At 47.2% G+C, this 20259-nt stretch overlaps 4 protein-coding genes and 5 non-coding genes across 20 annotated transcripts in view; 7 read left to right on the top strand and 2 right to left on the bottom strand.

Moving 5' to 3' along the window:
- Positions 1 to 5167, bottom strand: part of ZWILCH (zwilch kinetochore protein) — a 67525-nt gene extending 62358 nt beyond the window's left edge. For all 11 annotated transcript variants that reach the window (XR_003539553.2, XR_005566399.1, XR_003539552.2 and 8 more), the window contains exons 1-10: positions 5076 to 5167; positions 4584 to 4635; positions 3808 to 3903; positions 3574 to 3692; positions 2709 to 2902; positions 2168 to 2247; positions 1724 to 1879; positions 1458 to 1529; positions 1043 to 1136; positions 601 to 656 (exon numbers count right to left, since the gene is read on the bottom strand). Coding sequence is in view for 6 of the 11 variants with exons in the window: in XM_039389146.1 (XP_039245080.1) it covers positions 601 to 656; positions 1043 to 1136; positions 1458 to 1529; positions 1724 to 1879; positions 2168 to 2247; positions 2709 to 2902; positions 3574 to 3692; positions 3808 to 3903; positions 4584 to 4635; positions 5076 to 5128 (972 nt within the window). In the remaining 5 variants the exon portion in view is untranslated. The remainder of the gene's footprint in view (positions 1 to 600; positions 657 to 1042; positions 1137 to 1457; positions 1530 to 1723; positions 1880 to 2167; positions 2248 to 2708; positions 2903 to 3573; positions 3693 to 3807; positions 3904 to 4583; positions 4636 to 5075) is intronic.
- Positions 5168 to 5398: 231 nt separating this feature from the next.
- RPL4 (ribosomal protein L4) lies at positions 5399 to 12454 on the top strand. The gene is made up of 10 exons (XM_027714701.2): positions 5399 to 5494; positions 7288 to 7459; positions 9376 to 9482; positions 9771 to 9909; positions 10553 to 10677; positions 10901 to 11030; positions 11410 to 11566; positions 11713 to 11796; positions 12021 to 12141; positions 12219 to 12454. Exons 1-10 carry the CDS (start codon positions 5492 to 5494, stop codon positions 12372 to 12374), a joined length of 1194 nt encoding a protein of 397 aa, XP_027570502.1. The 5' UTR covers positions 5399 to 5491; the 3' UTR covers positions 12375 to 12454.
- Positions 7118 to 7217, top strand: LOC113984652. The gene has a single exon (XR_003539582.1). It is a non-coding gene; the product is annotated as a small nucleolar RNA SNORD16 (small nucleolar RNA).
- Positions 9231 to 9300, top strand: LOC113984649. The gene has a single exon (XR_003539579.1). It is a non-coding gene; the product is annotated as a small nucleolar RNA SNORD18 (small nucleolar RNA).
- LOC113984651 lies at positions 9609 to 9708 on the top strand. The gene has a single exon (XR_003539581.1). It is a non-coding gene; the product is annotated as a small nucleolar RNA SNORD16 (small nucleolar RNA).
- Positions 10275 to 10345, top strand: LOC113984647. The gene has a single exon (XR_003539577.1). It is a non-coding gene; the product is annotated as a small nucleolar RNA SNORD18 (small nucleolar RNA).
- On the top strand, positions 11069 to 11139 carry LOC113984650. The gene has a single exon (XR_003539580.1). It is a non-coding gene; the product is annotated as a small nucleolar RNA SNORD18 (small nucleolar RNA).
- A 262-nt stretch (positions 12455 to 12716) lies between the features above and the next one.
- Positions 12717 to 15730, top strand: SNAPC5 (small nuclear RNA activating complex polypeptide 5). 2 transcript variants are annotated; one of them, XM_027714756.2, is made up of 3 exons: positions 12717 to 12840; positions 13779 to 13868; positions 14198 to 15730. In XM_027714756.2, exons 1-3 carry the CDS (start codon positions 12751 to 12753, stop codon positions 14318 to 14320), a joined length of 303 nt encoding a protein of 100 aa, XP_027570557.1. In that variant the 5' UTR covers positions 12717 to 12750; the 3' UTR covers positions 14321 to 15730. The 2 variants fall into 2 exon arrangements, with proteins under 2 accessions (XP_027570557.1, XP_039245059.1); XM_039389125.1 differs by lacking the exon at positions 12717 to 12840 and adding an exon at positions 12939 to 13103.
- Positions 15731 to 16196: 466 nt separating this feature from the next.
- The window catches only part of MAP2K1 (mitogen-activated protein kinase kinase 1), a 32482-nt gene continuing 28419 nt past the window's right edge, over positions 16197 to 20259 (bottom strand). Inside the window, exons 9-11 of the mRNA XM_027714755.2 lie at positions 19125 to 19186; positions 18151 to 18196; positions 16197 to 17116 (exon numbers count right to left, since the gene is read on the bottom strand). Coding sequence (XP_027570556.1) covers positions 17003 to 17116; positions 18151 to 18196; positions 19125 to 19186 — 222 coding nt within the window. The 3' untranslated portion in view covers positions 16197 to 17002. The remainder of the gene's footprint in view (positions 17117 to 18150; positions 18197 to 19124; positions 19187 to 20259) is intronic.

Consider the following 20259-nt stretch of genomic DNA (forward strand, 5'->3'; position numbering starts at 1 on the left):
GGGATCAAAACTGGGTGCATCGCTAACTTTCCCCCTTTTCCAGGGAAACTATCACTGCATAGTAATTTGGAAGCATATTTTTATTTAAAAGTGAGTCTGATTCTTTCCAGAATGATCACACTGGACAACTGCTGGCCTTGGATCAGGAAGCAAAGCCTCCTGTCAGAGAGATTTTACACCCCAGCCAAGTGTTGTCTGTACACCCAGCAGTGCCCTGAGAGGCCAAAATCCATCCAAAATCTCAGAACACAGAACTAACGGCCTGTTTTCCTGATAAGAAATATTACTGGTTTGGTTGATCCAGAAATCAAAATATTTTTAGCTTATCAACAAAATGGTACTTCTCTCTTGAAAGAAAATAGACCTAAACCTTTCCTTGCAGATTGAAAGGTAAAAAATCTTAATATAACCAAACACATTTTTATGTGTTAAATTGCCCATTGCTTTAAAATAACATAAACTTCTAATAAATAGGACAGATATCCAGCTGATACCATTATATTGACCCAAAATCATTCAATTAGGCAAGAAAAGCAAATTAATGATAGAATTGCCTGTTAGACCTTCTCCCATTATTTTTACATAGGAAATTGCATAAACCTCTGTTTCATCCTTGCTCCCAGACCCACAGTCTCCATCCAGCTTCTTCTTTAAATCTGGTAGAGGAAAAGAAACAAATTTTACCACCATGACAAAGAAATATCATCAAACCACTCTCATTAATCCTCCCCAGGCACGTCATAAAAACACACAACTAACAGACAAAGAAGTGTTCATTTTAGAAATGGTTTTACTGGGTAAGGATATAGCCTGAAAAGATATATTTTTTGTAAATATGTTTTTATTGTAATTACTTTTACACATGATATTAGGACAAAGTAAAATGACAGATCTTTACTAAGCTATTTAACTACTCTGTGCAGGAGGTTACAGCCCAAAAATTAACAGCTCTGGTTCTAATGCTTTAGAAATTGTATGTGGCATTTGCTTTTATTTCTGTGCCATGTGAAATCCCTCTCCCCATGGAAAAAGCAGCCATTACCAGTCAGGAATTCCTGGACCAGTTCAACAGCTGACTCAGACTCCAGAGGCTCAGGCCACTCAGTCACACCCGTCTTCAAACCTTCAGCCAAAGCCTAAAAGCAGCGTGAGAATCAACACAACAAATCAGGTCTTGCTGGAGGTTCTGCACGAGGCACACTTCAAAATGCAGGTAACTTTGTGAGAATCATAAATCTCTGCACAGATAACCAGGAATTTAGAAACTTCCAGAATTTCTGGATGAGTTGTCCTCTTTGTATTCCAAAACTAAAACTGAACTCGAAGTTTAATCTTTAAAATAAAAGCTTAGAGTTATCTTCGAAACAGGTGAGGAAGTTTTAAATAAAGTAAGTTATTAACACATAAAATCATCAGTCCATGTGAATCTGAAACTGGAATTTCTTCCTTGGACTTACCAGGAGAAGCTGCAGCTCCCGATACACCTGGTACACAGGACTCCTGGGATCCCCTGACTCCAGGGCAATGTTCTGCAAGTTCCACAAGTTAAAGTCAGTTCCAAACTTCAGAAATCAATCCTAAAACTGTCCTTAGTGAAAGGCACGTCAGCATAATTCACAGTCTACATTATGAACAGGTTTTGTTGTTTTATTTTCTATCCTTTACACTGCTCATGATGTAATCTGTGCAAAGAGATTTGTTTGCTTTTCCCAGCTGGACTTACCAGAGTGGCAGCTGAAATCAGTGGGGGAGTCTCCAGAATCTTATCAACAACATTCCATGTAATATCAACATAGATATTGCCTCCAGATTCTACAGTGGTGTCCTCCATTGCAGCAACTTGGATCAGTTCATACTGAGCAAATCCTTTTGTTGTCACCTGAGAATGAACAGAGTTAAAAATAAAAACAACAAAACCGCCACAGCATTGATGGGTTTGTGTGCAGGCAAAATAATTGCAAAAGCATTTCACAAAAACACAAAAAAGGGTTAACATCAGACAAATGCATTACAAATGGTACCTCAGGACAGACTGCTGTACTACAGAATCATACTAAGGTGAGTTTTCTACATAGAATCTATAAAGTTTCTCCAAACCAGCATCACAGATCCCAAAATAAGAGTTTTTAAACTGAAACTGAAGCCATGACAGAGTGTAAAAACCTACCACAGATGAATGATGTCTTCTTTTATGTTCCATTTTGAGCTCTTCCAGGTTTGCAAAACAGGTTTTATCAGCTGTAGGACCTAGGAAAGGAAAAACGTGAGAATCAAAAAACCCCATTTGACACGACTCAATATGACACTTAAAATTCATTCTCAAACGCTCCATTTGGTCAAGAATGACTCCTGATATCCTTTAGAAAACAGGGATTCTCCTTGCATTTGTCCTGTTAGTAAGAACTGGGGTGAATACAGACATGTTTAGTGTGAGTCAGTGGTTGTGTAAGAAGCTGAATAGCAGCAGTTTAAATGTGCTGTTATTGCACAGACACAGCTGCGTTAATTCTATTAAAAAGCTATTTTCCCCACACAGCACTGGTTAAAAACATCTCTCTTTTTTTAACCTCCTTTTGTTTTTTAAAGCCAAGAATGTAGAGCATTCCCAAGCCAACATCACAAAAAGAGCAAACACAGCGTTGTCACATCAGAATTGCCACATTTTTGAGCCTTCCTCATTTAATTTGATGTGCAACAGAAAACCTTACCATCACATGACACCATGTAAATCGTGATCCCTGTGATTTTCTTTCCAGCTCTGAGAGGCTCAGCTCCAATCCAACAGGTGTGTTCAGGATCAGAACCATCACACCTGATCCAGAGAGGAGGAAGCACCAGGTCCCTTATTCCCAGGTGGGTCACGTTTGGATTTTGCACCATTGCATATAAGGAAACCAACTGCCTAGAAATGGGAACAGGGGGAAAATTAGATGCCAGCAAATATCCTAAATTTGTCCCTTATTAAAACTTGACTCCTCTCTACCATGCTTTGTTAGCAGACTCAAATCATTTTACAAGAAGAATGCAGGATTGTAACCCTCTTTTTAGAGGTAGCACAATACAGTCACAAAGGAAGAAGTCTAGGATATCATACTTCAAAATATAATCAATATATTAATTTTGACTGAAGAATCTAAAATCATATTGAATTTTACATCTCAAGCTCATTAAAATATATCAGTTAGGTAAACCCCATTTTGGTACCATGACTTGGTATTTTAACAACAGTAAAGACCCCAATTTTTAAGCTTTTTTTAACAGAAGCTTTAGCAAAAAAACAAGCATTGAAGTCTTAGTAAGCTTTTTTTGGTGTCCTGCACCCAGTGAATCCCACGAACCCAATGGCACAGCTCACAAGTGCTTTTCCAGTAACTTGATTTGAGCTGCTTTGTTAAAAACTTTTAACCAGGGGAGACAGTTTTTCAGGATGGAAAACGGTAAAATCTCCTCACAAACTAATGAGCAATTTTATTTGGGGGATTGAAAACAACAGAGGTTCTGAATACTAGGAAGAGGGACAAAAGCTGCAAAGGAAAACTACATCAGTAGGGCAGGGAAACCTTTGAGACTTACTTTGCTCTTCCCACAGAAAGAGCTGCTGGTCCAGGACTCTCCTTTGGCAAAAGCTCAGAGGGAAAAAGAGCTTCATCTGGTTTTGATTCTTCCATGGAGTCACCTTCTTCACGGTGTGTCTTTAAGAGAAAAGTGTAGGTAGATCAAAAACTGCAAAGTGTGTGAAAATATTTGATGGGAATTCAAAAGCCTGGATTACATTTAAAAAAATCAACAACTGGCACACAAACTTACTGCCTTCTGCAAAATATACATTGTGCTGCTCCCATTCCAAAATCTTTCGACAGGACTTTTGCAACTGCCACCAACCAAACAGATCTCCACATCAGTCTGGAAAATAATAATTAGAACTTCTTAATATACTACATAGAAATGCTGCCTTCCAGTAATTTTTTATACCAGAAATTGCAAAATTAACTAACTCCACAGCCTGTTTTCCAACCCTATTGCATCCACTCGAGAATCCCAGACTATTTTACCTGAGGAGAACACAGGTACTGCATGCCATGGGTGGAATCAAATCAACTGTGAAAATGCAACAACTTTCAGCCAATCATAGAAAATCTTAATTCCAACCAGCTGATTCTAGGAGAGACTAAAATTTGGTTCTATGAACAAAACTTCAGAGAATCTGAACTATGAGGGAACACTGAATTATCAACTGCTGTCACCAGATATCCTTGAGATGGAGAATACTCTTTTAAAGTAACATGAAATATCAATCAGTTGCTTCTTTGACTGTCTCACGAGAGCTCTAAACACTGTTTGGAGACATTAAAAACAAACAAACAAACAAACAAACAATTCTTTCTCAAGAATAAAGGAATATCAATTTTTACTTAAGCTTTCCCATGCAGAGAAGCATTGCTTGATTCTTTATATCTAATCTGGTTTTTTTTAATATTACTATATATTTAAATAACCACCTGATTTTATTTTTGAACTATTATCAAACTTACAAAAATCCCAAGATTAATACAACCATTAAAACAACCATTCTATGATTCTACCTCGTAGAGATATGGACGTTCAGGGACACTCTCCCTTCCCTCTTCACATATTCTGAAAGAAAACATTGACATACGTGACCTTTTCCCCTCACCATTCCTAACTAAACAGCAAGTTACCCACACACATTAAACACCACCACAACCGGCGCCTCCGCCGGGGCCACAGATCCCTCAGCGCGGAGACCCCTGGGAATGACCCCGATCCCCACGGGAGCAGGAGCCCACACAACACCGGGAACAGCCCCTGGAATAGCCCCGATCCCCACGGGAACAGGAGCCCGCACAGTCTGGGAATAGCTCCGGGAAATACCGCCAGGAACAGCCCCGGTACCCACTTGAGGAGAAGCCCGTCCAGCCCCGGGAATGACCCCAGATCCCACCGTCGCAGGAGCCCGGCCAGCTCGGGAATATCGCCGGGAAGAGCCCCGGTCCCCACCGTTGCAGGAGCCCGCCCAGCCCCGGGAATAGCCCCGGGAACAGCCCGTTGCTCACCGCCGCAGGAGCTCGCCCAGCACGTTCGCCGCCCTTCGCCGCCGCTCCGCCATCGCCGCCACAACCGAACGTCCCGCGCGCCGCAGCTACGGGAGCGCTGTGAGGGGAGGGTGAGGCACCACCCCGGATCCCTCCGCCGGAAACGAGTCCCCGGCTTTGGGAAGGGACCGAGAAGGACAGAGGCGGCCGAAGGGCGCGGGTGGGCACCAGGAGACGCGGCGGGGCCGGAGAGAGCGGGGGCTGGACGGGAGCCCGGTTGAGGTTGGGGCTGGGTCGGGATTCGACCGGCCGGCGCGGCAGAAGCGGCGCGCACGGCGCGGAGGGACATTGCTCATAACTAAGGCGGGGTGAGGCGTCCTTCCTTTTCCGGGCGGGGCGCGGCGCAGACGGCCACGAGCAGCTCCGGCGCCGCCGCCATGGTGAGGGAGCGCCGGGACGGGGGAGCCGGGAACGGGGAGTGAGGGGGGCCGGGGGGAGCCGGGCGGGCACCGGGGCTGGGCTGGGGGATCGGGGCCCGGCGGGCAGGGCTGCGCCGCGGGCAGCGCTCGGGCCGCGCTGGCGGCGTGGGGAGCGCGGCCGCCATTTTGGGCCTGTCAGCGGCCGCATGGGGACCGTGAGGGACCGGGACGGGCTGGGCCAGAGCTCGGCTTGGTGGCCCAAAGTCCCCCCTTCTTAGGGCAGAGCGGAGTTTGGGCCCATATCGCCGCCTGGCAGGGCCTTTTAGTTACCTCACGTATTAGTCTAAAGCAAAACAAGCCCCACGGGAGCGTTTGGGTCCACGTAGAGTGAAAAAGAACGGCTTCTCTAAACGCCCTATTTGTGGTTTCTTAACTTTCTTTTCTTTTTTTATTTATTTTATTGCAAAACAGGCTTTAGGAGGCCTTGGTCTGGAACCAGTTTGCAGATGAACAACTTTTCCTGCCCATAACAGTTCAGGTTGTGCTCTGGTTCCCTCACGTCAAGTTTGGTGCTTGTGTTGGGATCTCTGCACCCACAGCAGGGCCAGAGGCTGCTAGTGACCAGTGTCACAGGCACAGACAGCACTTCCATTGCCACGAGCTCGTTAATTTTGAGGGGTTTAGTATTTTTAATGCTTTCAAAACGAATTTTGGATGAGAAAGGGAAGGAAAATGCTTTGCCTGTACTGTTGCCACAAGATTAATTAACAATCAATACAGTCTAATGCTAAAAGATTCTTTTTTAAAGGATGCTGTTCACACTGGTAGGCTATTTTGAGGCATCCTTTCAGCCTCTTTTTCAGGCAGCTGATGCAGAGGGCAGTTTAAATCTTCACCTTGCAAACTTTTAAACACCAGGAATTTTTCAGGGAGCCCAGACTTCACAAAAAACTCATTCTGACCGTTTGATGGTCTGCAGTCATTGTGAGTGTCTGAATTGTGTTGGAGAAGTTGGTTACAGCATTTGAGCTGTTAAACATAATATAAATAATGTTAATTAATTATCTAAATAAGTATTTATTTAAATAAACACAGGTGGATTTTCCATGGGCTTCTTAACAGCAAGTGGGAAATAGTTTAGAAAGTGTTTATCAGAGAGCCCAGAGATTCAATCCTAGAGTAATTCTGCCCAAATTCCTTGTAAATCTATAAAATTTGAGACCTAAATAATGTTAATATTAATAAATAAATTATCTAAGCAAACACAGGTGGGTTTTCCATCAGCTTTTTAACAGCAGGTGGGTATTAGTTTAGAGAATTAAAGACAGTGTTTATTAAAGAGTGCAGAGATTCAATCCTAGACTAATTCTGCCTAAATTCCTTGGAAATCAATGAAATTTAAAACCTAAGTAATGCTAATATTAATAAAAAATTATCTAAATAACCACAGGTGGGTTTTCCATGGGCTTTTTAACAGCAGGTGGGCAGTAGTTTAGAAGGTGTTTATCAAAGAGCGCAGAGGTTCAGTGCTGGAGTGATTCTGCCCAAATTCCTTGGAAATCTATTAAATTGGAGACCTGGGCTGTAGTTTCTGGCTGTGGGTTGTGCTGTGGAGTTTCCCACTCCCCCGTGGAGGGGGAATATTGCTGTGATGACGTAATTTGCGTCCTACCCAGTGCTCAGTGACAGTTGCCTGCTGTCGGTGCGCTGGCACTGCCGGGTGACGACTCCCGAGTTCTGAGCAATACCGAGGGCTTGGCAAGCCAGCAATTGAGGAATTCCCTGTCCCTGTGCTAAGAGTTCCTCCTCCCCAGGCTTGTGCTCGGCCGCTGATCTCGGTGTACTCGGAGAAGGGGGAGGCCTCGGGGAAGAACGTGTCCCTTCCCGCCGTGTTCAAGGCCCCGATCCGCCCCGACGTCGTCAACTTCGTGCACACCAACCTGCGCAAGAACAACCGGCAGCCCTACGCCGTCAGCGAGCTCGCAGGTACGCCTGGGCACCGCCAGGGCACCACCAGGGTGTGCCAGGGACACCTCCAGCCCCAGGAGCTGCTGCCTCACTGGCTTGGCCGGGAGTTTTACTTTAATCATAGAATCGACCGGGTTGCAAAAGACCTCCGAGATCATCAAGTCCAACCCTTGATCCAACCCGTGGTGGTTTGAACCACCACAAAAATAAAAATCCAATCTCCAGCCTTCCCCCACCCCTTCCCACAATTTTACCTCAGCACCAAAGAGAACCTTTCAGGCAGACACACCTCTGTAGGGGGACAGGGAAGGGAAGATATATACATTTATTCTACACAAATTAAATACTGTACAAGCTAAAAGCAACTATATATATATACACAATATTACACACGTCTATCATCCTTCTAAGCCTCTCCCTTAATTCAGTCCAGGAGGAGCCCTGATAGGTAAGCAGTCTTTCTCTCATGGGGGTGTTCAGGGAAAAGGATTTCCTCTAATTCACTCCCCCCCCAACCTCCAGCTGTTTACTGAAGTAAGTTCCCAGCCCATGGCACTGATGCCACATCCAGTCTCATCTTAAACACCTCCAGGGATGGTGACTCCACCCCCTCCCTGGGCAGCCCATTCCAATACCTGATTACCCTCTCTGTAAAAAATTTCTTCCTAATATCCAACCTAAACTTCTCCTAGCACAGCTTAAGACCGTGATATATAAATTTGGGTTCTTTAATACCTTGAGACGGCATCAAGAGAAGCAGCCACGGGCTTGTTCCCAAGGGATTTCTTTATTAATTTAGGGGAGCACGTAAGGGGACTTGGCCAAAGTTAAAAAGGACACCCCACAAGTGTTCTACGATACTGATTTAGCATATACTGTTAAACCACAACACTTAAGGCAAAATCCAGTAAATCCACAACACTTGAGGCAAATTCCAACCACTTCCACAACACCTAAATCGAGATCCAATCCCTCCAGCTCCAAACCACCCTAAGCACCAAGAAAGGAGCAAAGAAAGACAAGCAGAGGGAGCAAGAAGAGAGGAGAAAGGGAGAGACAGATCATGTAGCTACCACCAGAGCCTTGTAGAGCAGCTCTCACCAGTCCAATGGCAGGGCTGTGACATGAGGCAAACACGTGCCCTTGGTTTTATCTGCTCTGGTTCTGACCCAGTGATAACTGATCTGGTGTCTAACAACTGGGAGTTGGAACTAGAGAAGCACTTTTAGTGGGATTCTGCATAGAAAGCACCGTGGCTGTTCTGATTATTAACATTATTATTCTGATTTTAAACTGTGTGATGATAAAGCCCAAGGAGGAGCAGAGGGGCAGGTCTTTCTCAGGCCTGGTGTTCAAAGCACCATTAAGATTTTCTTTGTTAAATCTGGTGTTCTTAACTTTGGAATAAATTTTCCTGAAATCCTTCCACTGCCTGGCATTTCGGGGGTACCTGCGTGATACCTTACTTCACAAGAATCCCTGCTCCATATTAACCACCTGAGGCTTCTGCCAGCAAAAATCCTCTGCAAGTGGGCATTTGTTAAGAGTTGTTTCAGCAGCTTGTAGGTGCAGGTGATTTCTGCTTCCCAAGAAAGCTGTGCTGGGAATGTGCATTTTTAACCTTTATTTCTGAGGTTTCACATAAGCATTTTAACCCACCAGGAGCAGCAGTGCCAAGTTAAAGCTCCAAACGGAGGATCAAACTTAAAAGTGAGTGTGTTAACACGTTAGGTCAGCAGCAGGTATATTAATATGCTGAGAATAAGCTTATCTGGTCAAGGTTGTTCTGCTGAAATGATGAGATTCCACTTCATTGGTCCGTGTTTCTGAAACACATGATGTGTGGAAGTTCTGATTGGTGCCTGGAGTTGAGCAGCTCCCTGACTTTGGGAGGGTCCCTGTTGTCACTCTGAACGCCCCTGTCTCTGTTGCAGGTCACCAGACCAGTGCTGAGTCCTGGGGGACCGGCAGGGCCGTCGCTCGGATCCCTCGCGTTCGAGGGGGTGGCACTCACCGCTCCGGCCAGGGGGCCTTTGGGAATGTATCCTTCCATGGCTGTGCTTCCAGCAGGGGCACTGAGCTCAGCCAGCTGAAAAGTTATTCCTGAGTGTCTAAAAGACACAGTGGTTCCCTCTGTGTCTTTGGAACCATGTGACGTGTCCTGTCTTGCCATGATGTCGTAATTTGCGTCTTACTCTGTGCTCAGGGACAGTTGCCTGCTGTCAGTGACCTGGCACAGGTGACTGACGACCCACTAACGCTGAGCAAGCACTAAAGAGTCACTTTGGGAAGAGAACATTCCAAAGGGTTGTTCTTAACTCCACCTCAGATGTGCCGAGGCGGCCGCATGTTCGCTCCCACCAAGACCTGGCGGCGCTGGCACCGCAGAGTGAACATCACGCAGAAGCGGTATGCCATCTGCTCTGCCCTGGCTGCATCTGCCCTGCCAGCTCTGGTCATGTCCAAAGGTGGGAATTCTGTCTCTGGGAATGTTTGCTTGAGCCAGTGTTGGGTACTGTGTGATGACTCCAAAGGAATTTTGCACCACACGGCGATGCCGTTGGCTTTCTGTGCATGGAAGCAAAGGTTTGCTTAATACTCAGGTACAGCAAGTCCTGTCTGAGACAGACCTTGAGACTCCACTGGAACTTCACTGCTGTGGTTACTGTGCCTGAATATTAATTCATTCATTTCATTGAACAGCAGTGCCAAGTTAAAGCTCCAAATGGAGCATCAAGCTTAAAAATGAGTATGTTAAACATCTTAGGTCAGAATCAAGTACATTAGTATACAAGGAATAAATTTCTCTTAATAATAATCGAGGTCTGTTTTGCTGAAATGATGAGATTCCACTTCATTGGTCCGTGTTTCTGAAACACATGATTGTGTGGAAGTTCTGATTGGTGCCTGGAGTTGAGCATCTCTGACTTTGGGGGGATCACAGTGTTGTCACTCTCTGAATGAAACTCTTTCTGTTCCAGCCCACCAGACCAGTGCTGAATGAAAAATTTAATTTCCAGTTTATCATGTTGTATCATTGGTGAATACAGAAGGCAGTAGCTTTGACACATGGGTCCAGCCAAGATCAGTTGTAACATAATCTCTTGTTAGGTCACCGCATTGAGGAGATTCCAGAACTTCCTCTCGTTGTTGAGGACAAAGTGGAGGGTTACAAGAAAACCAAGGAAGCTGTTCTGCTCCTTAAGAAGCTTAAAGCTTGGAATGACATCAAAAAGGTGAGTTGGTAAGGTGTGTTTCCAAGAGCAGGCGATTCAGCCCTCCAGAGGGAATTCCAAATAGTGGTGTGTTTTGAGCCCAAAGAGTGATGAACTCCTCACTGGTCCGTGTTGCAGATCCACAGTGATGATGGTGACGTTCTGACTGAAGCGGTTTGGGGGGTGAGGGGTGCCTGGTGGGATTTGGGCTGTTGGGATGCTCACAGGTTTCCCCCTTTCCCAGGTTTATGCCTCCCAGCGCATGAGGGCCGGGAAGGGCAAGATGAGGAACCGCCGGCGCATCCAGCGCAGGGGGCCCTGCATCATCTACAACGAGGACAACGGCATCATCAGGGCCTTCCGGAACATCCCAGGTAACTGGGACACAGCTGCTCTTCTGGCAGGAGACCGCCTGGAATGATGAGATTCCACTTCATTGGTCCGTGTTTCTGAACCACGTGATTGTGTGGAAGTTCTGACCCGCTGCAGTGGCCAATAATGCTCTTTGTAACAACCTGTTCTGGTGATGTTGAGGGTGTTTGTGACAAATGTCACAGCTGTTCCCAACCCTAAACTGGGTTTGGGGCAGTTGAAAATAAGTTTGTATCTGGAAAAAGAGTGATTCCTGTTAATAATAGATTTTCACACGTAGGTGTGTGTGGCTCTGTAATGTCAAAGCCGAAAAGCCGCAACGTTTGTGCGTCCTCGATTTAATTACAAATTAAAGGGATTTCTCTGCCTGGTTCTGAACAGGAATTACTCTCCTGAACGTGAACAAGCTGAACCTGCTGCGACTCGCTCCGGGGGGCCACGTGGGGCGGTTCTGCATCTGGACGGAGAGCGCGTTCCGCAAGCTCGACGACCTGTACGGCACCTGGCGCAAGGCGGCCACGCTCAAGAGCGACTACAAGTGAGTGCAGCCCCTCACACAGGCTGGGAGAGCAGCCCACGGGTGTGGGGGGAAAAGGGACAGTGGGACTGCTTCCCAAGTGCCTGTTCTCAGTGAATTAGCCGTGGTTTTATCATCCACTCACACTGGGAGTGTTTGTTTCCCAGCCTGCCGATGCACAAGATGACCAATACGGATATCGGAAGAATCATGAGAAGCCAAGAAATCCAGAAGGCACTGCGTGCTCCAAAGTAAGTGGGTTTGTGTAATGAATGTCACGTGTGGTTTCTCTAGTCATTGCTAAATGTGAGGTCTTGTTATGGGATCAGAAATCTCTGTGCTGGGCTGTCACAGGGCTGGGATTTCTTAATTTCTGGGTGTAAACATCAGGAATTTAAGCTGCCCAAATTTCAGGGAGAATTTATCAGAGCTGCCATTGCAAAATGAGGTGACACTACGTGTCTGTGCTTTTCAGGAAGAAGATTCACCGCAGGGTCCTGAAGAAGAACCCGCTGAAGAACCTGAGGATTATGATCAAGTTGAACCCCTATGCCAAGACCATGCGCCGCAACACCATCCTGCGGCACGCCCAGAACGTGAGTGGGGCAGTGGGACAGGCACACCTGGGTTGGTGCTTCGGGTGTCACACTGATCATCTCCCTGTCCTTTTCAGCACAAACTCAAGGAGGAGAAGAAAGCCAAGGCCAAGGCCAAGCTGGCAGCCAAGGCCCCGCCTGCGCCCAAGGCAGAGCCTGCAGCCAAGGCAGAGCCTGCAGCCAAGAGGCCGAAGGCGGCCAAGCCCGCGGGCAAGGCCAAAGCTGAAGCGTGAGCGCGGCGGGGCTGCCCTGGGGCCCTGCAGGGGCTGTGCCCGGGGCTGGCAACTAATAAATGCAGTTGGAACAGAGAAAATGGTGTCGGTTGTGGGTGTCTGAGCAAGAGCTGAAAAGGAAACTCTTCAAGGAAGAGTGGAAAAGGAGAGGGCCAGTCGGGCTGAGCCCGATCCGGGTTCAACCCGCGCGGAGCCGGGACCAGCAGCGGCCGCGCGGTGGCAGCACCGCCCGTAGGGATGTGACTGGCGCCGTGACGTAGAGTCCGTGACGTCACTCGGGCGGCAGTGACGTCAGGGGGCCGGGCTGCGGTGCCTCCTCCCCGGCGCCGGGGGCGCTGTGCGGGCCCGGGCGGGGCGGGGCCGGCGCGGGCCGAGGATGCTGAGCCGGCTGCAGGAGCTGCGCAGGGAGGAGGAGACGCTGCTGCGGGTGAAGGCGGCGCTGCACGACCAGCTCCGCAGGCTGCGGGTGCGCGGGGACGGGAATGGGCACCGGGAGCGGGATGGGGATGGGAGCGCCGGGAGCGGCGGGGCCGGGCCCGCCCCGCGGTGCGGACCCGCTCTCCCCGCTCCGGGCGGGGAAGGAGAGGCGGGATGGTCCCTGCGCGGGTCAGTCCGCGTGAAAGGACACCCGTAAATCCCCTCGGTGCGTCAGGTGAGAGTGGGATCCATCTACAGCTGCTCCGAGAGGATACACCCACATTCACCTCTGGCATGTGGGGTACTCGTGTGGTACGTAGGGTGCATCTCTGAGGGGTACGGAATTGTGAGTATGCGGGATACAAGAGGTACATGGAATTGTGAGTATGCGGGATACAAGAGGTACATGGAATTGTGGGTGTATGCAGGATACAAGAGGTACATGGAATTGTGAGTATGCGGGATACAAGAGGTACATGGAATTGTGGGTGTATGCAGGATACAAGAGGTACATGGAATTGTGCGTGTATGTAGGATACAAGAGGTACATGGAATTGTGAGTATGCAGGATACAAGTAAATGGAATTGTGAGTATGCAGGATACAAGAGGCAAGTGGAATTGTGAGTGTATGCAGGATACAAGTAAATGGAATTGTGGGTGTATGCAGGATACAAGAGGTACATGGAATTGCGGGTGTATGATTTGCCTTCTTGGCTGTTGCACAGAGAAGGGATAGTGAGTCTGAGGTGCAGCTGAACTAAAGACTAACTGGGTTTTGAGAATCCTGGGTAGGGTAACGAAGGAGCTTAGAACAGCAGGGCAGAAGGAAACAAAGCTTTTTTAAGACTGGCAGGTAAAAAACCCCAAGAGCCTGAGCCAAAAATGTTGTGGAGTGTGAAATCCCTCGGGGTGGGTGCTGGGTTTGCGTGCTCAGTGTTTTACAGAGCCCAGGCAGTGCTCAGGGTTGTGCTGCTCCCTGTTCCCAGGTGGAGGAGCTGGCGCTGCAGTCCATGATCAGGTCCAGCGAGGAGAACGTCCCTGTCCCCTCCTCAGCCCTGGCAGGGGACGCTCAGCAGGTGAGGGGGGTCGTGCCCGGCTGTCCCCGGGGTGGGGGCTCAGCACGAGCAGAGCTGTGGCCGGGGGGGTTTCTCGTTCCTCGTGTCGCCCCAGTCTGTCCCTGCCAAGCTCAGCTGTAAAAGGCCTGGGCTGGGGCTGGTTTGTGGGTTTTGCCCTTTCCCATCCCCGTTTCCAGGGGGTTGGGAAGCACCACTTTGGTGCAGGTTCAGTTCACTGTTTATTGAATATTATGTCTAATGCTCTGAACTGTGACACTGGGACTGCACAGCTTTAATGCTGATTTGAGAAGTGATTCGGGGTCTGATAATCAGCTCTTTTCTTGTGCCAGACTCTTGGGCAGATGGACAACGAGGCTGCCATCAATCAAACCCAGCTACACCTCAGCCTTCAGGACCATCAGGAGGAGGAGGAGGAGGAGGAGGAGGAAGAAGAGGAGGAATCCGATTCTTGAGAGGGGAAACAAATCAGAGATGGTTTTTGATACAGACTCAGGAATTTCTTCTGCATTCATTTAAAATTCACCAACTGATTCCCATGTTGTGCTGTGTGTGGATCTGAACTATGTGAGACATGAGACAGAGTCCAGGGCAGTGACACTGAGCACACAAATGTCACAAGCTGGGCACATCTTGACTCAGATGTTAAAAGAATGAAAATCTGCTGCACAAATATGTAGCACAATCCATTCCACACTGAACACCTAATGTAGCTTTTACAACATCCTTGGATGTGGAAGGGAGAGGTAATTAATCAGCCAGACTAATTTAACATGGACACTAAAAGCAATAACTCACCTGCTCTCACTTCCTGATGCTGACAAACAAAATCAGGTGCTCAACCAGTGATTATGTTACAACCTCACTTTGCCTAAACTGGGAATTTTAGATACATGGTGAGAAAAGATGTGTCCAGGGTTGTCTCCAGCTTTCAGCTGCCGTGTTTTCAGCTCCATGGAAAACTGGAGTTACTCCCAGTGCACTGGGAGTGCAGGTCCAGCACCATCAACCCAATGGTGAGCGCAGCACTGAGGTCCTTCTGTCCCCACTGGTGCTCTTCAGTACTGTCAGTCTGTCCAGTGAAGTTCTTTCTACTTCCTGCTCTTCAGAGTAGCAGCCAAGGAGCCTTTTACTTGTCCACAAATTGTACAGTAGAAATTGGTGCTTGTATTAAGGAAGTAATACTCACTCTTAAATTGCTGTTATTTACTTTTTCTCTCACGGTAACCTCATAAATCAGTGCAGTTCCACCTGCTTTCCTGTGATCTTCAAGGAGGAGTTTAAGAGCTTAGTTATAAATGGAAAGTGATTTCTGTACTTGGAGAAGGGTCTGGAATCCTGGGTGTGGGCAGGACACACCATTCAGCCTCCAGTGAGTTCCTGCCCCTGGTTAATGAGAGACTGTTGATTTGGCTTTTATTTGGTTTGTACCAATAGAGACTGAATGTTGGGATGTAAATGTAGCTTCATCCTGCACTAGACTAATTAGATTTTGAGGATCCTGGATGTCTTAAGGAGTGCAGAAGATTCAGTAAAGCTTTCCCAAGACTGACAGGTAAAAACCCCCAAAAGTCTGAGCTGAAAATGTCATGGAGTGTCAAATAGTTCCCTGCAGGTCTGTGTGAGAAGAGCTGGTTTGGGAGGAGCTCAGTGGCCAGCCTGGCCTTTCTTGGCACATTTCTGCTCCAAAGGGTGATTTGGACTGTTGAAAAGTGTTATTTGTGCCCAGCATGGTACAGAGTGGTTTCCATGGATATAATTCCTGATGCCTTTTGTGAATGAGCCCCTTGCTTGCTTTTAGGTTTAAACAGACCAGTTTTGTTGCATGTTGCAATAAAGTTCTTTCCCTGCTGTCCTTCCATACACCTGTGCCTGCAGTGTCCAAATTATTGTGTCTGGGGGGGGCCAACATGTGAAGTGGGAGTTAAATCCCTAAAAATGTGCTGTTCCCACACTGCACATTTCTTTTACCAAGCAGCCAAAGGCTCCCAGTGGAGCTCTGTGTGCAATCCATGTGTAAAGCTCAGGGAAGGGTTTAATTTACACACTGCCCAGCTGTCACTGCTCCAACAGTCCCATTCCAGCCAGGACACGCTGGAGAAACCTTGGATGTGTCAATGAGTCATTTCCTGCTCTGCTGGGCTGAGGGATGTTCTATCCCTTTGATATTCAATCCTGCTGGCCATGTGGAAGTTCATGTCCAGGCTGATGGGGATTCCTTTTGGGAAAGAATTTCAGGCATTTCCTGATCAGAAGATCACTATGAAGTGCAGTGAGCAGATTAAAGCCTTGGTTAAGTTTTTTTGAGTCTTAAAAGAAAGCTTCAAGAAGTTACTTGATAATATATTTATTAAGAGAACCCATTGCTAAACATCTTGAGAGAATAAAACAATAGAGGATCTTCATACATTTTAGACACTAAACACAGTTGTCATGAATCTTTAGGTTAAAAGAAAGCAAAGTGCTTGGATCATTGTCTGGATTCCATAGGACATTTCCAAGAACTAACTTTTAAAAATCAATTAGAAAGACAAACATCACTAAACCCAAGGATGATGATATGTTCGAAAAATAAATATAGAAATATGAACAAGTCTACAATTAGAATATTGCCCTGTACATTCCAAGAAATGCAGAGCTCTTGCCTTCTTCACCTGGAAAGAGAGAGATCTCTGAACAACAGCACAATTGGAACCCTTAGGCTTAACTTTCAGGTACAGCTGGGCAGCAGCAAAGCTCGACAGACAGTGTGGGAGCATCCCTATCCCGTTCTGCAGGGGGAGATCAGGGAAAGCATGATTGAAGTACCAACGATTTACAAAGAGTCTTGAGAAAGTTCAAACCAGCTGGGGGGGCAAACCCCCTCCCCCAGTGATATTTTCATTAAGAAAGAATATCCATAATCACCTAAAATCAGCAAGCACTGAACTCACACAGCTCACGTTTTGGTCGGTGAACGGACGGGACCCGAAACGATACCAATTAGTTTATGACAAAGTTGAAAACCATTTGGCACATGCTATCAAGACATTCTTCCTTAAGAGGTGAAATACATGTTTGAACAGGTACAAGCTGAGGGAATGGGACTGGAATAGCATCTTTGTCCCCAGGGACAGCCCGGGAGCTGCTGCCCCAGCTCAGACTCCGGCGGCGTGTGTGGGGGTGCTGGGCTGGTTAAGGCCGATGGTGGAGCAAAGCCACCCCGCAAAATCCACCTCCTCTGCTTCAGACCTCTTAATGAAAGCGTGGATCTGAGCACAGGAGAACAGCAGGTTAGTCAGGCACTCAGTCTGCTCAGTAACAACCCCACCAAACACAAGAAATCCAATAAATCCACTCGCGGCAGTCAAGCTACGGAATAAAAACTTGGCGGAGCACATGGAGTGACAGGAGAGCTTTTCTGTAGGATACAGCAACAACCAGCACATGAGATGCACACATGGCAAACCATTCCAGAGGAATATCAGCCTCTAAGCAGCCCCCTGTAATCCTTTTCTGTAGGATACAGAAACAACAGGCACATGAAACGTGCGCACGGCAAACTATTCCCGAGGAGTCCTGCCCACACAGAGCCTGCTGCAGAGCTCTTACACCACTCTATATGATAAGGATGTGACTCAGCCACTCAAGATAATACCCTGGAAAATGTCTGCCTGTGCTCTGGGAGGCTTTTTGGAACAGAGGCTGTTTGCACTTTGCACCACAGGGCAGGGAGAAGTTGATTTCCTGCAGTACAGCTCAAGTCCTGGCACTGCACTTAAAACCATGACAAGATTCACTGAGACTCATGTGGTCACTTCATGTGAAAAAATGCAGGGTTTGTTTGTGCCTGGTGCTACAGATTTTGCAACACAAAGCTGGCAAAAAGAGAGAGAGGTTTTGTGTTTCATAACAAGATAAAAACGTATTTAACTATTAATGGACCCATATACTATGAGGAATTTTGTTCTTTTGTCATCCCAAAAGTAATAATATATATATATTATTAATGACTAATAAATCCAAGAGAGAATTCTTCTGATAACTGATTTATAAGCATTAAAATATCAAAAGGCAGACTCCAAAACCCACCAGTTTTGGTCTCCTTGACACTCCCTGTTCTAGGAGTGTGTGGAACCTGCAGCCCCTTCATCTCTGGGTTAGAAAAGCTGTTCCTCCTCAAACTCACATCAAGGGCCACAAACACACCCCAAGCCATGTGCTCTGACCTGCTGTGGGGCAGCTGAGGAAGCCCAACCTGCAGGGAAGGAGGGGCTCTTAATTCAAATGAAGAACATTCACTTACCATCAGCTGCTTCAGGTCGGCTCTCTCAGCAGGATTTTTAATTAAACTGGGAAAAGACAAAGTGTTGCACAAGTTACACACTGTCACCTCTCAAAACAAAGCTCCAGTTGGGTCGTGCTGGGTGTGTTTGGCTCTGAGGACTGCAGGTAAAAGCCTCAGCACTGTGGTGCCCCTCAAACATAGATTTGGGGCTGTAATTCCCTTCTGTGGGTTCCAAGGGACAGATTTAGGGCTGAAATCCTGAGCTGTGACATTGTTCAGTGGAGGTAGGAGGAGAGTCTACAACCAAGCTGGAGAGATAAATTCCCATTTAAACAAAAACAACAGGAACCACTTTATTCCTCAAGTTTTTTACCCAAGTCTTTTCCAACTCAGTATCAGGTAAGGCCATGGCATTGCTGTTCTTCCTTCTGGAAACTGGAAGGACACATATTTAATAAATAAACTAACTTTTCAGAGTGCAATGAGCTGCCTCCTTTAGCACTGAATATCCTGGTTCAGTGCTGGGGTCACTGGAAAGGTGAGGAGATGGGGGAATGGCTGCTGTGATAAAGGTGCTGGGAAAGAAAAAACAGCTGGGGCCTGCAAGACTCCTGCATCCCATGGCACAGCTCCTGCAGGATGAGCTGCCAGCTACCCTTGGAAGGGATGATCCTGTTCAGGAGCTGGTTGTGCTGTAGGATCAGTCCCTTTGGGCTGGGGGGCCTTCAGTGCTGAGGAAGTGCTGATCTCGAGTGCACAGAGCAGCAGAAATTCAGTGTGAAAGAGGGGAACAGCCCTCAGCTTTGGGGTTCTCTGTAAAATGAGCTTCAGGCACAAATTAACACACCAAGAGGACTGTGCTAATTGCAATGACTCCCCATTTGCCACGGCCCAGAGCAGGGACATTGATTGCCAGGGGGCTGGTTCAGAAAGGCAGCAGGGCTGAGCCCCAGGGTGCCCCTCTGCCACCCAGCCAGAGAGTAAATACTCACCATTTGTTAACAAAATCTTGAAATTCAGAACCAAAAACACCATTGGGCAGTTTTGGAGGTGGCTACGAAGAAATGAACAAATAAATGTTTAAAATCAGCAGTCATCCAGCATAACTCCATGTCCTACATGTGAGCAGAGCTGGGAAGCTCTGCCTGACCTGGGTGATCACTCACAGCTGCAGGACTTCAGGGGTTTCAGGAATAAAGCAGAGCAGAGACAGTTTCTGAGGCGTGGGGTGGGTTTTGGTGGGTTTATTTTCCCTGCACACAGCCCTGAATGGGGTGGAAAGCCTGAGCTGGCACTAAAGGAGGCACAGTGGCCTTCTCCACACTGAGGGAAAAATGTCCTGCACCTCATTAGTACCACAGTCATTTGGATCTAAATATTCTCTTCCAGGGAATGAGTTTGTTCAGGCTCTGAATTCAAAAAGAATTCTGATACTGGAAGAAGAGGGACTCCAGAAACCTGTCTGCTGTTGCCTTGTTCTCCAGGACACCTGCTGCAGGACCAGGGATAAGTTTTCCTTCTGTAGGTCCTGGAAACACACTGGCTTGTATCTCCAGAGCAGAGATGTGACCTGCTCTCAGTTACTCCCTGCTGTGTTGGAGGGAGCAGCTCTTGCTGAAGATTGTGCTAAATCAGAGGTGGCAGGAGATAATCTTGCCAAATTCTCAACTACTGCAGCTTTTCAGCTCAAAGTGAGCCCTCAGGGATGCTCCAGGAGCAGGGCCACAGTAATTCAGTGCTCACTCTATTCCAAGAGTTGGTGCTGGCATATTAAAGTGTTATATAACATGCAAAAGAGCTCTGTAATGTGAGAGAGCTGTGCAGGCAGACAAGTTACAGAAGCAATTTGTCAGTCCATGAGCAGCAGCACAAGCAGTGCAGGGACCCAGCCACCAACTGTGCCTTTTAAATAGGTGTGTTGGACACACTTTTAATAATTCCTTCCCCTGGAACAATCATTATCCAGCTCTTACAAATGACAGCTAACATGAGCAGGATTTTTTTTTTGGAAGAACACAAGCAGTGGAGTCACGTGAGCTCCAGCAGAACTTGTGAAAATACTGCAAACACACAATCAGTCCTAAAATATCAATCTCTAACAAGCCTTGGAGCTTAGCTATTTGAAAG

This window comes from Pipra filicauda, unplaced genomic scaffold (assembly GCF_003945595.2).
Source record: "Pipra filicauda isolate LSUMZ 115617 unplaced genomic scaffold, ASM394559v2 scaffold70_size2993248_pilon, whole genome shotgun sequence".
Taxonomy (NCBI): Eukaryota; Metazoa; Chordata; class Aves; order Passeriformes; family Pipridae; genus Pipra; species Pipra filicauda.